The sequence below is a fragment of the Trichogramma pretiosum genome, unplaced genomic scaffold, assembly GCF_000599845.2.
Source record: "Trichogramma pretiosum strain Unisexual culture from Peru unplaced genomic scaffold, Tpre_2.0 scaffold36, whole genome shotgun sequence".
In the NCBI taxonomy this organism is placed as follows: Eukaryota; Metazoa; Arthropoda; class Insecta; order Hymenoptera; family Trichogrammatidae; genus Trichogramma; species Trichogramma pretiosum.
In genome coordinates, this window is record NW_019641685.1 from 1,651,651 (window position 1) to 1,667,491 (window position 15,841).

General features: G+C 40.4%; 2 protein-coding genes across 2 annotated transcripts; both read right to left on the bottom strand.

Moving 5' to 3' along the window:
• Window positions 1–317: 317 nt before the first annotated feature.
• On the bottom strand, window positions 318–2,273 carry LOC111694166 (ankyrin-3-like). Its single transcript, XM_023461168.1, has one exon. The coding sequence runs from the start codon at window positions 2,271–2,273 to the stop codon at window positions 318–320; it is 1,956 nt and encodes a 651-aa protein (XP_023316936.1).
• A 9,717-nt stretch (window positions 2,274–11,990) lies between these two features.
• Window positions 11,991–13,729, bottom strand: LOC111694167 (ankyrin-1-like). Its single transcript, XM_023461169.1, has 2 exons — window positions 12,854–13,729; window positions 11,991–12,770 (listed from the first exon to the last, which is right to left on the bottom strand). The coding sequence occupies exons 1-2, from the start codon at window positions 13,727–13,729 to the stop codon at window positions 11,991–11,993; spliced, it is 1,656 nt and encodes a 551-aa protein (XP_023316937.1).
• Between the last annotated feature and the right edge of the window lie 2,112 nt (window positions 13,730–15,841).

Below are 15,841 nucleotides of genomic sequence, written 5' to 3' on the forward strand. Positions count from 1 at the left end.
TCTTTACGTAGTACAAAGAACGTTTAGAATTATGTGCGCAAATTAAGGAACAATGTAATTACGGCGTACAACCCGGTGAGTATCGATTGATTGTATAGGTCAAAATAACAAAAAAAAATAAAATATCTGTAGAAAATGAGATCCTCTATGATTGATGTGAATAAAATTGGAAATGTAATTAAAACACACAACACTTAGAATTTGAAAAAAGTTATGAATTCAAATGTTTATTAAATGTATTCTCTTGAACGATATAGAAAAATGTGAAACATTTATTATTAAAAAAATTAAAAATATTGAAAATATTGTTATAAAGATTATAAAGATCTCTTGTTTTCATTCGAAGACGCCAAATAAATATGCCACAAATCTTTGTTCGTCAGAGGCTCGATGATCATTTCGTAGCAAAGAATCGGCAGCTTGTTGCCCGTCAGCTTCACGAGTGATGCCAATGCTCGTCGCTTGTACAAAAATCCCCTCGCCATTACCTCGCCCAACTGCGCAATACTCGCAATGCGAAATTCTTCGGAAAGCTTCGACCATTTTGTTGAAGACACGAGCCTGTGATAATAGTCTTCATTTGCGAGTATCTCCTCGGCTTTTGCGGGTGGTGAACGGATAAGGTCGTAGAGAGACTGATTGGGACTCATTTCGATATTTTTCGCTTCACTTGAAAACTCCTCTTTATCGTACCAACATTGGTCGAGATTTGGCAATTTCTTGAACACTTCATACCCATCCAACAATCTCTTGATCGTCTGCAGGTCCTCTAGTTTCAGCTTGTAGCCTCTTTTTTCTAAGCACTTGACAACGGCCCGAAGGTCAAAAACGACTTTCAATTTTGCATGAACCGCCGTTTTATCCAACATCAACACAAATCCTAAGTTAAAGTGATTCATCGTGGGAAATACAAAGTTGGAAAGTTTTGCACCATGATCCAAAAGTACATCTACCAAATTCGGACGGAGATTGGCGACGGCCCATTGAAGCGGTGTCCAACCTGACTTGTCCTTTCTATCAACCCGTACCAGCTGATGTCTATCGTCACAGATTTGAAATAGTGTCTCAGCTAAATCAGCAGCATCGGTCTTGTTCATACAGATAAAGTGCAGAGGCGTCTGTCCTTTCGCGTCAGCCACATTCGGATTGGCGCCTCTCTTCAGTAGCAATTTAGCTGCCTTCTTATTGCTATAGAATACAGCTACGTGCAAAGGTGTATGTCCGTTCTTGTCTCGAGCGTCGACCTGTAATGGATGATTACTGTCATCGCACATCTGGAAGAATAGCTCAGCAAGGTCATCGTCACATTCTCTCGAGCAAATAACATGCAGAGGTGTATATCCATTTTTATTGGCTAAATTAGGGTTGGCACCTCTCTGCAGTAGAAATTTAGCTGCTTTCTTATTGTTATTACACACAGCTAAGTGCAAAGGTGTATTGTCCAACTTATCTCGAGCGTCGACCTGTAATAGATGATTATTGTCGCCGCACATTTGGAAGAATAGCTTTGCAAGGTCATCGTCACATTCTCTCGAGCAAATAACATGCAGAGGGGTCCATCCATCTTCATCGGCTAAATTAGGGTTAGCTCCGTGGTTCAGCAGCAACTCGGCCACGTTCTTTTGGTTATTGTACAGAGCCCCATGCAGCGGCGGATCGACTGATTTCTGAAGTGGGCAATTGGGATCTTGGCCGAGTTCGAGGAACTTCTCGACGACGTCGTAACAGCCATCCCTGCAAGCCACATGAAAAGGTGTATACCCACCTTCGTCGATATAGTCTACTTTAAATCTGTCGTATATTTTGCAGAGATCGGAGATGACGTAACTTTTACTACTCCTAGCCGCGTGATGCAGTGGTGTAGTTCGATGCAGTAGCGGCTTGCCGCCTTCATCCACATCAAGTTTGTCTTTATATCCACACTCGATCACAAAACTAAGTAGATTCGTTTTTATTGCTTTGTTCATTTCAATAAACTCAACATACTTTGTGAGAAGCCAATCCATCTGTTCGCGACGAAAAAGTTTTCCAAGGTCTGGGTATTGACCCTTCCAGTTATTGATCAATGGACCAAGTTGTTTAAAAAGGTTCACTTTCGATTTCTCGGTCGATTCTCGACCTTTTTCCATCTCTCCAATAACCTTTTCACGCAGCTTCTTCATTTTTTGTAAGTTCGAGACTACTGTAAGGTAATTATTAATTTCGTAATCTAAGTTGTACAGGCCTCCGTCTCCGCCATTGCTGAAATACACGTCGAATTTGTCGTCGGACATTTTGTTCTGCACTCAACACACCACACACAGTCGCTTAAAATGTTCAGTAGTTTTTATTTTTTGTGAAAAACACTTGAGGCAGTCGAAGGTGCGGTCTTACTTCGTTGTTCACGCTGCAACGTCGTAACGAGTACTGACTACTGTGCAGTGTGCGGTCTGGGGAATCAAAGACAGAAGAAGGCGGCCGAGCGTTCGAACTAGCGGCTCGTGCACGGACAGTGGACACGCACAGCGCAAGTGAGCGCAAGAGAGATACAATTCTCGGTGGCGCTGTATGTAAACTTTGCTTGAAAGGCGTGCGAGTCCGCAATCCGCACGAGACAAAAGCGAGTCGATTCTCGGTACTTCGATGGAGTGCCGCATGCACGCAGAAAGATTTAATTTTCGCACTCACATTCACGTGGGAGCCCGTTAATGGCCGTATGACACAGAGCTTGCTCACTGTCGGAGCCACAGAAGAAGAAGAAGAAGAAGACATTCACGTGGGTCGAGAAGAGAATTTTAATGTCGAGCAGGTTCTTGTCCTGGATCTTGCAGAATAAGTCGAAATAGTCAGCTACGTACTCTTTCTAACAAATGACGAGCAATTTTATCGTAATTGTCGGTTAAATTCGGATCGCTTTTTTGATATCAGAAAACAATTCTTTGAACGTAATGCATGATTTTTATATGCGAACAAAGTAAACATTTTTCTTAAATTTTAGAGCACTGGTAGGTTTATTATGAGTATACTATATCCAAGGAAAAATTATACGAAATAATGATTTTTCAGTTTGTACGGGCGTACTTGGAAAGGGAAAGTAAAATTGGAGATTATTATTTAAAATGTTGTTTATGATGTGGATTTTGTTAATGAAATTAGAAATAAAATTAAAAGAAAAAATTTATAGATTTAGTTTTAAATAAATGTATTTGAATAGTATGGCAATTTTTCAATATTTAATGACATAAAATATTCAGAATCATATGATCGTGAGTTACTGCTCGCAATCGCCAAACAAAAGTTCCACAAATCTTTATTCGTAAACAAGCCCATGATCATGTTGCAACGCGATAACTTGTTGCGCGTCAGCTTGAAAAACGAGCTCAGCACCCACGGTGAGAAAAAACATCCTCTGGACGTTATCTCGCACAGGCACTTGATGCTCAGCGCGCGAAATAGCGTTTCGGCCAAGTCGGCTGCGTCGTTCCTTCTCCTGCTGATCACGCGCAGAGGCGTGAATCCATCCGCGTCAGCGAGTTTCGGATCGCGCCGTTTCTCAGCAGCAGCTCGGTCGCTCTTTCCACGCCGAACATGCCGAATTTCAGGGTCAAGTGAAACGGCGTGTTTGATAACGTTATTAGCTGTGCGAAGGAACAATATGCGAAATAGCGACAAAAAATCTCTCTTGACCGGAAGGAAACAAAAGTAAATTTTGAGCCGCAGGCACGAAACATATCGATGCACTATAGCCCCCATAACCACTGAGCCACTGTGCAGATATAATATATCGGAAGACTGTGAATGCAAATAAAATCTCAATCTACTAAAAAAATAGAACAGTCAGTTCGTCATTTCTCGTCCCAATCGGGCTCTTTTCTGTCTTATTTTGTTCAGCGCATGTTTGAAGAATACAATAGCTTGAAATGATTGCTCAAGTGATTACTTTGGGTAATGTAACTATAATATCTTGCGTTTGTAGCAAATGCGGGTCAATCTTTCAAATTTTCATATCCTTTTGATATCTTTTATAACATAGAAAATAGTAAATGTCCCAAATTATATATAGACTCAAGTCTAGATCAGATTCGGGGAAAATAATAGTTAAATCTCAAAATTTCAACGTCAGTGTTCAAAAGTGTAATGTTAGTTGAATGTCCGAGGTTCGTGTAATACAAAATCATTTCAACACAATTTTTATTGAAAGTTTTGAAAATCGCCTCCCATATTTACAACAGTCAAATATCATTTCTTCTCGGATTTATCTTTACGAGCCTCGTGGACTGTATTTTGATGTCTTTTCAAATTCATTTTTACCCCAAACTTTTTCTCACACTTATCGCATGCATAATCTTGGCGACCTTCGTGGACTGTCTTCAGATGAGAGAGCAAATTGCATATGGCCCCAAATTTCCTCTCGCATTTGTCGCATGCATAGTCTTTACGTCCTTGGTGGACTGTCTTTTGATGCAAAAGTAAAGTCGATCTCTGTCCAAATTTCTTCTCGCATTTGTCGCATAAGTAATCTTTGCGACCATAATGGACTGTCAATTGGTGTTTGAGTAAATCGGATTTACGTGCAAATTTCTTTTCACAATTGTCGCAAGAGAAATCTTTGCGACCCTCGTGAACTGTTCTCATGTGCAAGAGCAAACACGATTTTCGTGCAAATTTTTTCTCGCACTTCTCGCATGCGTAATCTTTGCGACCTTCGTGGACTATCCTTTGGTGTTTGAGCAAATTCGATTTTGTTCCAAATTTCTTCTTGCACTCGTCGCATGCGAAATCTTTGCGACCCTCATGAACTGCCCTTTGGTGCTTCAACAAATCTGATTTACTTACACATTTTCTTTCGCAATTGTCGCATGCGTAATCTTTACGACCTTCGTGGACTGTCCTTTGATGGAAAAGGAAATTCGATTTTTTGCCAAATTTTTTCTCGCATTTGTCGCATAAATAATCTTTGTGACCCTCATGGACTGTCCTTTGGTGCTTTAACAAATCTGATTTACTCCCACATTTCCTTTCGCAATTATCGCATGCGTAGCTTTTGCGACATTCATGTACTGTCTTTTGATGGGAAAGCAAGTGACCTTTTTGTCTAAATTTTTTTTCGCACTTGTCGCAAGCAAAATCTCTGCGATCTTCGTGGACTGTCCTTTGATGGTAAAGCAAATTCCATTTTTTCCCGAATTGTTTCGCGCACTTATCGCATACGTAATCTTTGCAATTCTCGTGGGCTAGTTTCATGTGCAAGAGCAAATGATGTTTCTGTCCGAATTTCTTGCTGCAATTGTCACATACAAAATCTTTCCGATCTTCGTGAACTGTTTTTTGGTGCTGCAACAAATTGGATTTACTTCCAAATTTCTTCTCGCAATCATCACGTACAAAATCTTTGCGACCTTTGAGAACTGTTTTTTGGTGTACGAGTAAATTGAATTTTTTATCGTATATCTTCTCGCACTTATTACCTGAAAAGTCTCTGTTACTTTTATGTATTGTGATTTGGTGGTCGATCAAATGCGATTTTTTTATAAATACGTCCGCGCTCTGGTCGCAGGGAAAATCTTTGCCAACCTCATGAACTTTCTTTATATGTATGAACAAACTCTGTTTATTTACAAATCTCTTCGCGCACTTTTCACATAAGTAATCTTTGAAAACTTCGTGAAATATTTTTCTGTGTCTGATTAAATTTGATTTATTTTCAAATTTTTTCTCGCACTTGTTGCATGAGTAATCTTCACGATTTTTGTGTACCAATTTTTGATGCGTGAACAAACTCGATTTTTTCACAAATTTCTTTTCGCACTGGTCGCATGCAAAATCTTTGCGGCCTCTGTGTACCGATATTTGGTGTCTACTCAAATGACTTCGAAACTCGAATTTCTGCTCGCACTTGTCGCATAAGTAATCTTTTTGTTCATTGCGGATTGCCTCTCGGTGTGTAATCATGCTTGATTCAAGAGTAAATGCCTGCTGACAAATATCATAAATGTGTTGTTTGTCGCTTGAAACATATTCAGAGTCAACTTCCTCGAATTTCTTCTCACTTTTATCCATTTTATCGCCGTAAAATGATGGATCCTTCTATTTAGTGCTGCAAAAATTGAATAAGTAAAATTTATTTTTCGGTGTTATAGCTTGTTTCATCGGGAAAGACAACATTCAAACTAATTTATTTTCACTATAATCGTGATCAGTGTATCGAGAAAATATGTCGAAATCGTTTATGATCGTATTGTTTACAATCAAGCTACCGATTAATTTTATTTTTACATTATTCTTACAATATTTGAAACATTTTAAAACTCTAACTTGGTGACGATTCATTCGAAGAGTTTTTTGAATTTCTGAAACTAAGTAACTGCCGATGAACAAGATCAAATTGCTTTATAACCCACCACTGCAGTAAGTTAGATGAGCTACAAAATGTATTACTTCCTATGATCAGAGTACCAGAAGACGTTAAATGCAAATAAAATCCCAATCTATTGAAAAAAATAGAACATTCAGTGGTTCATAATTTCTTAATTCGATCGAGGCTCTTATAAACTCTTAAAAACTAGTGTTTTTTTAAGGTAGGAATTGGATAATGTGGAATAGTCATTTAAAACTCGTAAATTGTGAGGCAGATTTTATTAAGTCGGTTACAGTATGTCGATTGAACAATTGCCAATTATGGTTGTCAACATGAACTGAACCATTATGAGTTCAGGCCTGTAGCCGCCAAGCAAATATGATACAAATCTTCGTTATTCAAATTCTCGATAATCATGTCGCAAATTATCACGCGATCAATACGCGTTAGATTGACGAGATTTAACGAGATCGAAATGAGGATCTATTGACTCGATATAAAACGAGGAGTTATCTTTAAGTACTTAGTTTATTTATCGGAGTAATTGTCGCTAAGTTAGAATTTCAAATGGTTTCGAGCACTGTCAGAACAATGTATAAACAGATAAATCGGCAATCAATTGTAAACAACAGGATCATAAGCGATTTTGACATATTCCCTCAACACAGCGATCATGCTTACTGGAAAGTAAAATTAGTTGAATGTTGTCTTTCCCGATGACACAAGCCATAATACCAAAAGATAGATTTTACTCATTATCAATTTCCGTGGCACCAAAATGGATCAAAGTCAGAAGAAATCGGAAGAAATTATCTCAATAGATAATTTAAGTGAACACGACGTTGTCGCTTTAAACGACAAAAAATACTACTGTGATATTTGTCAGGAAATATTTGCGATAAAATCAAGCATGATATTTCACCGATTCACAGTTCACACAGAACAAAAAAAATACGCATGTGGCAAGTGCGAAAAGACATTTGTGAATCAATCGTGTTTGATTATGCACCAAAAACTAATGCATAGAAATCGCGAAGATTTCATGATCAAAAAGTGCAATCGAAACATTGAAAATAAATCAACTTTACTTGAGCAGCGAAAACTATCCAACGAAGTTTACACCAATTACTCATGTGAAATGTGCGCCAAGAGATTTGATACCATACATAGTTTGCTCTCGCACATGAAGACAGTCCACGAAAGTCGCAAAGATTTTTCATGCCATCTTTGTGAGAAGAAATTTTCACGTGAAGCGAGTTTGCTCTACCACAAAACGTTAGTACACGAAGTTCGAAAATATCACACATGCAACAAGTGTGAGAAGACATTTGTGACTCAAGGCGTTTTGAATACGCACCGACAAACAGTCCATGAAAATCGAAAAAATTATTCATGCGACGACTGCGAGAAAACATTTGATAATGAATCAAATTTACTTGAGCACCGAAAAGTATTCCACCAAGTTTTTAGAAATTATTTCTGTGATCTGTGTTTGAAACAATTTAATACTACTCATAGTTTGCTCTTGCACATGAAGGCAGTCCACGAAGATCGCAAAGACTACAAATGTGATAATTGCGAGAAAAAATTTGGACAACGATGCAATTTGATTAGACACCATAAAACAGTTCACAAAGATCGCAAAGATTACGTATGCGACAAGTGCGAAAAAAAATTCGGACAAAGATCACATTTGCTCGTACACCAGAGAACTGTACACGAAGGTCGCAAAGATTACACGTGCAACAAGTGCGACAAAAAATTTGGAACCAAATCAGATTCAGTGATGCACCAACAACTAGTACACGAAGGTCGAAGAGATCACGCATGCGACAAGTGCGAGAAGAAATTTGGACGCAAAGTAGATTTGCTTCTTCACCAAAGGACAGTCCACGAAGATCGCAGAGATTATGCTTGCGACAAGTGCGAAAAGAAATTTAGACATAAAAGTCATTTGCTTTTCCATCAAAAGACAGTACATGAATGTCACAAAAACTACGCATGCGATAATTGCGAAAGGAAATGTGGGAGTAAATCAGATTTGTTCAAGCACCAAAGGACAGTCCACGAAGGTCGCAAAGATTTCGCATGCGACGAGTGCAAGAAGAAATTTGGAACAAAATCGAATTTGCTCAAACACCAAAGGATAGTCCATGAAGGTCGCAAAGATTTCGCATGTGACACGTGCGAAAAAAAATTCGGACAAAGATCGCATTTGCTTAATCATAAAAGAATAGTCCATGAAGGTCGCAAAAAGTTCGCATGCGACACGTGTGAAAAGAAATTTGGACGCAAATCAGAATTGATTAAACATCAACGGACTGTTCACGGAGGTCGCAAAGATTACGCGTGTGTCAAGTGCGAGAAGAAATTTGGACATAAAACGCATTTGCTACGACACCATAGGACAGTTCACGAAGTTCGCAAGGATTACGCATGCGACAAGTGCGAGAAGAAATTTGGACGCAAAGCAGATTTGCTTCTTCACCAAAGGACAGTCCACGAAGATCGCAGAGATTTTGCTTGCGACAAGTGCGAAAAGAAATTTAGACATAAAAGTCATTTGCTTTTCCATCAAAAGACAGTACATGAATGTCGCAAAAACTACGCATGCGATAATTGCGAAAGGAAATGTGGGAGTAAATCAGATTTGTTAAAGCACCAAAGGACAGTCCACGAAGGTCGCAAAGATTTCGCATGCGACGAGTGCAAGAAGAAATTTGGAACAAAATCGAATTTGCTCAAACACCAAAGGATAGTCCATGAAGGTCGCAAAGATTTCGCATGTGACACGTGCGAAAAAAAATTCGGACAAAGATCGCATTTGCTTAACCATAAAAGAATAGTCCATAAAGGTCGCAAAAAGTTCGCATGCGACACGTGTGAAAAGAAATTTGGACACAAATCAGATTTGATTAAACATCAACGGACTGTTCACGGAGGTCGCAAAGATTACGCGTGTGCCAAGTGCAAGGAGAAATTTGGAAAAAAATCACATTTGATCGATCACCAAAAAATAATTCACTAATATTAAATTCTAAACATTGATTTTTAGAATATATACTGGATCAAGTTTAAAAAAGTTTCATCGAAGGCTATTTCATTTTGCGTGAAAAAATACCTATCTGTATAAAATCCATTTTCATCGTAGTAATACATTTTCTTATTATAATTTGCTTTGCTATTAACTCTTTAAATATCTCTCTAGCGCTTTTTTCTCGTAAATAAAAATAGGCGCAACTAAATCTAATCAAGTCCGAGGACGATCAAGTTTTTATGTATAATTTATTGTTCATTTTATTGCAAGATTTTTTCGACAATTGTAAATATATGTATTGACGCTGATCTAAATTTTTTTCTAGAATTTCAATAAAATTTGTGGCAAAATGATTGGGTTTTACTTTAACTTCGTGACTTTAATCATTAACACGTTTACTTACTTTCGTTGTTGGTCGGCCGAAATTGTTGTTGATCGTCCGAAAATGTCTGTTGACAAGGGGTTATCGCTGTTTCGCGTAGCCTGCCAAACTGGCAATATCAAAAGGATTAATGTTTTCATTGATACAAGTTGAATGAGTAAAGCATCTCATTACGAAAATATATATAAAAAAAAATTAAAATATAACGCTAGAAATTCAAAGCGACAGTTGCCGGGCAGACATTAATTAAAAGAGGCAAAGAATATAATATCCTAGTGCGATAGCGCAACGCTTCGCTCAGACGATCGCTGCCGCGGCCAAGTAAATACGGCGGAGATCCTCGTTCGCCAACTTGTCCAGGATCGTTTCGCAGCGGAGAGTCGGCAGTCGATCGCGCGTCAGCTTGGAGAACGGCTCGAGGGCCCATCGCCGAAAAACTCCCCTCGACGCAGTTTCTCGCACAGATGCTCGACGCAAGTATCGCAATGGATATTGGAGATCGTCCCCAATTCACGCGTAGTCCGCGTACGCCTCCTCGGGCCGCAACCGGATCAGTCCTAAGAGCGACGGATTCTCGCCGATCTGTATATCGATTTCGCTCGTCTCGCGAAGTTCGCCTCGTCGTCCAGCCAATATTCGGCGCGTCGTCCGTAATCGCGCGAACGAGAAGATCGTCGCGATCGCGTCTCGGTCCAGTACGTATCCTTTGTCCTCGAGATGCTCGGCGATGGCCAGAACACCGGACCTTCAGTTCCAATTTCACGTGATTCTTGTCGACTAGCCAATGGTCGTCGTATATCTCTCGGCGAGACAGTCGCGACGGCGTATAGTGCAGAGGCGTGCGACCCTCCTTGTACCTCGTTGTGCGCGAAAAATAGTTCGATGGTCGGGGCATCGCTGCCGCTGTATCTCTTGCAGAAAACCTCTCTCATGCATTGGCTATGCTCGGGTCGCGCCTTTTTTCAACAGCAATTTAGCCGTCTTCGTGTGCGAGTGTTCCAGAGCCACGTGTAGCGGTGTGTCGCCCGACTCGTCCCGGGCGTTGACCGGCATATATATGGTCACGACTCGGACACGCCCGTGTCGCGCGCGCCCAGAGCCAGGTGCAACGGTGTCCTGCGCCGAACTCGTTCCGGGCGTCGATCCGCACCGGCACCGGTCGATCGATGGAATCGCGTTGGCGGCATTTCTCAACAACGATTCGACTAAGAATCAGTCCCCGCTTTCTATGGCCAAGTGCAGCGGTGCGTTGCCCAAATGGTCGCGTTCTTCGGCCATCCTCGTATAATATAATTCATAGCTTTCTCACTCGACGCAGCACTACACGGGTCGCTTGTGATACGAAATATTTTTTACCGCTAATAATCACTCGTTGTTTTTTCTATTCGTTATTCACGTTGTATATATACTGACTGCATACATTTACTACGATCTTCATAGAAAGTGAAAAAAAGCACGTGACCGAGGCTATATAAAAGAGCTTGAACTGTGTGCAGCAGCGAAAGAAAATCTTAAATGCGGCGTACTTACGGGTCGCTCGTGTACTTAATAAAAAAAAAATCATAAGCCGTACTCGCGCAGGCCATGTGGAAATGCGTCGTGGCCACGATCGTCGATGTAATTCAGGTCGAATATACTGAAGATGTGCGAAATAGTCTGCCTCGTGGGGCCAGTCGATGCAGCGATGTGCCGCAAATAGTTATTGGATTGCCGTGCGTGGATCGAGCTCGCGGGCTCGTCCCTGTAGCCGCTAATTCGAGCCACGAAGCTGACGAGACGTTCGATTGAATTGAAATTTCTGCGCTCGACCCTGTAATCTATGAGGAGGCTGAGATCGATTCGATTTCGATCGAGACTGAGTAAGTCGCGGAGATTTGTCGGATGTATAAGGCCTCCCAAGCTTCGACTGATGCATCAAATTTTAAGATAAAATAGTTATAATCTACAAGCGATGTTTTTCACGAATAAGTACGAACGTCTATTTAAGGTGCAAATATACCATAGAAAATATTCGGTATTTACTTCGGTCAAAATAACGAAAAAAAAATGAAGACGAGAAACTTCTCTATTATTCATAGCGAATAAAATTGTAAATAAAATTATAAAACAAGTAACACTTAAACTTAGAAAAAAATCAATGAATTCAAATTTTTATTAAATGCATTCAATTGAATGATATGGACAAATGTGAAATATTAAATGTTACGTCATATAAAAATATACTGAAAATATGATTATAAAGATCTCCTGGTTTCCCTTGGAGACGCCAAACAAATATGCCACAAGTCTTTGTTCGTCAGCGGCTCGATGATCATATCGTAGCAAAAGATCGGCAGCTTGTTGCGCGTCAGTTTCACGAGAGATGCCAATGCTCGTCGCTTGTACAAAAATCCCCTCGCCATTATTTCGCACAACTGCGCAACACTCGCAATGCGACATTCTTCGGAAAGCTTCGACCATTCTGTTGAAGACACGAGCTTGTGATAGTAGTCTTCATTTGGGAGTATCTCCTCTGCTTTTGCGGGTGGTGATCGAACCAGATCGTAGAGGGACTGGTTGGGACTCATTTCGATATTTTTCGCTTCACTTGAAAACTCCTCCTTATCGTACCAACGTTGGTCGAGATTTGGCAATTTCTTGAACGCTTCATACTTATCGAACAATCTCTTGATCGTCTGCAGGTCCTCTAGTTTCAGCTTGTAGTCTCTTTTTTCTAAGCACTTGACAACGGTTCGAAGGTCAAAAACGACTTTCAATTTTGCATGAACCGCCGTTTCATCGAACATCGACACAAATCCTAAGTTGAAGTGACTCATTTTGGGGAAAACAAAGTTGGATAGTTTTGCACCATGATCCAAAAGAACGTCGACCAAATTCGGATGAAGATACGCGACGGCCCATTGAAGCGGTGTCCAACCTGACTTGTCCTTTGTATCGACCTGTACCAGCTGATGTCTATCGTCGCAGATGCTGAATAGCGTATCCATCAAGTGTGTGGAGTCATCATTATTTCTCTTGCAAATCAAATGCAGAGGTGTCGATCCACGCTCGGTGGCCGTATTCGGATCGCGCCTCTCTTTAGTAGCAATTTAGCTACCTTCTTATTGCTATAGAATACAGCTACGTGCAAAGGTGTTTGGTCCCACTTGTTTCGAGCGTCGATCTGTAATCGATGATTACTGTCGTCGCACATCTTGAAGAATAGCTCTGCAAGGTCATCGTCACATTCTCTCGCGCAAATTAAATGCAGAGGTGTACATCCGTCTTCAGTAGCTAAATTAGGGTTGGCGCCGTTTTTCAGCAGCAACTCGGCCACGTTCTGATGCTTATGGTACAGAGCCAAGTGCAGCGGCGGATCGACTGATTTCTGAAGTGGGCAATTGGGATCTTGGCCGAGTTCGAGGAACTTCTCGACGACGTCATAACAGCCATCCCTGCAAGCCACATGAAAAGGTGTATACCCACCTTCGTCGATATAGTCTACGTTAAATCTGTCGTATATTTTGCAGAGATCGGAGATGACGTAACTTTTATTACTCCGAGCCGCGTGATGCAGTGGTGTAGTTCGACGCAGTAGTGCCTTGTTGTCCTTATCAATTTCGGGCTTGCCCTTATATCCACACTCGATCACAAAACTAAGTAGATTCGTTTTTATCACTTTGTTCATTTCAATAAACTCAACATACTTCATCAGAAGCCAGTCCATTTCTTTGTGACGAAGAAGTTTTCCAAGGTCTGGGTATTGACCCTTCCAGTTATTGATCAATGGACCAAGTTCTTTAAAAAGATTCACTCTCGATTTCTCGGTCGATTTTTGACCTTTTTCCATCTCTCCAATAACCTTTTCACGCAGCTTCTTCATCTTTCGTAAGTTCGAAACTATCGTAACGTGATTATTAATTTCGTATTCCAAGTTGTACAGGCCTCCATCACTGCCATTGCTGTAATACACGTCGACTTTTTCGTTGGTCATTTTTTTGTTCTGCACTTAACACACCACACACAGCCGTTAAAAATGTTCAGTAGGTTTTATTTTTTGTAAAAATCACTTGATGCAGTCGATGCGATATTTCTTTGTTGTTCACGCTGCGGCGTCGTAACGAGTACTGACTACTCTGCGGCCTCGCGAAACTATCAAAGACACAAGAAGGCAGCTAAGCGTTCGAACTATAGTGACTCGTGCACGGACACGCACAGCAGCGCCAGAAAGGCATGTGAGAGCATGCGGCAGAGCTCGCAGTAGGGTAAACGAGCCGATTCTCGGTACTTCAATATAAATAGAGTGCCGCATGCGCGCAGAATTTAAGTTGAGTTTTCTGTTGTGTTAACTGATTTTACTCTGGTAAAGTTTCATGTCCGGGAGCCGCGTGGCGAAATAAAGCCGAAATCTATCATATTACCCGCGACTTCACATCAGAGAACGAGTAGAAAAAATTACCTAATAATTTTACAGCTTGCATGCGACGCGATTTGAAAGATTAACGTAAAACTGTTGATCATTATCTCGTCGACGTTTTTCACTAGTAAGTGGACCAAACACGTCTATTCGAAGTGTAAAGTGGCGATAAATAATATTTTACCTTCGAATTGAGCCATTCGATATTATTACGGTGTACCTTTGAAATATCAGCGAGATTAGAAACTTATTCGTGATTTTCATAAATGAAACTTTGAATAAAATTACAACACAAAAATAAAAATCCAATTCGATTTTTTAAAACAATGTTATTTATATGTACGATAAAGAAAAAAACTGCAAGGTTTTATATTGCAACAAATAAAAGAGTACAGCAAATGTTTCAGCTTGCAGGTAAATTGAACACACCAAGTAAATATGCCACAAATCTTTGTTCGTCATAAAATTCGTCGTGGCCACGATCGTCGATGTAATTCAGGTCGATCTATCTTGAAGATGTGCAAAATAGTCTGCCTCGTTGGGCCAGTCGATGCAGCGGTGTGCCGCAAAAAGTTATCGGATTTCCATGCGTGTTTCGAGCTCGCGGGCTCGGCCCTGTAATCTATGTGGAAGCTGAGATCGATTCGATTTCGATCGAGACTGAGTAAGTCGCGGAGATTCGTCGGATGTATACGGCCTCCCAAGCTTCGACTGATGCATCAAATTTTAAGATAAAATCATTATAATCTACCAGCGATGTTTCTCACGAATAAGTACGAACGTCCATTTATGGTGCAAAGATACCATAGAAAATATTCGGTATTTACTTCGGTCAAAATAATGAAAAAAAAAATGAAGCAGCTGTGCAAGACGAGAAACTTCTCTATGATTTATAGCGAATAAAATTGGAAATAAAATTAAAACAAGTAACACTTAAACTTAGAAAAAAATCAATGAATTCAAATTTTTATTAAATGTATTTATTTGAATGATATGGAAAATTATTATAAAGCATGAAATGATTATAAAGATCTCCTGCTTTCGCTTGGAGACGCCAAGTAAACATGCCACAAATCTTTGTTCGTTAGCGGCTCGATGATCATATCGTAGCAAAAGAGCGGCAGCTTGTTGCGCGTCAGTTTCACGAGAGATGCCAATGCTCGTCGCTTGTACAAAAATCCCCTCGCAATTATCTCGCATAGCTTCGCAACACTCGCAATGCGACATTCTTCGGAAAGCTTCGACCATTCTGTTGAAGACACGAGCTTGAGATAGTAATCTTCACTTGGGAGTATCTCCTCTGCTTTTGCGAGTGGTGAACGGATAAGGTCGTAGAGCGACACACTTGGACTCACCATCAGATGTTTCGACTTTTTCGCAAATTCCTCCTTTTCGTACCAACGTTGGTCGAGATTTGTCAATTTCTCGAACAACCCATACTCATCCAACAATCTCTTGATCGTCTGCAGGTCCTCTAGTTTCAGTTTGTATCCTTTTTTTTCCAAGCGTTTGACAACGGTTCGAAGGTCAAAAACGACTTTCAATTTTGCATGAACCGCCGTTTCATCCAACATCGACACAAATCCTACGTTGAAGTGACTCATCGTGGGAAATACAAAGTTGGATAGTTTTGAACCACGATCCAAAAGTACATCTATTAAATTCGGACGGAGATTGGCGACGGCCCAT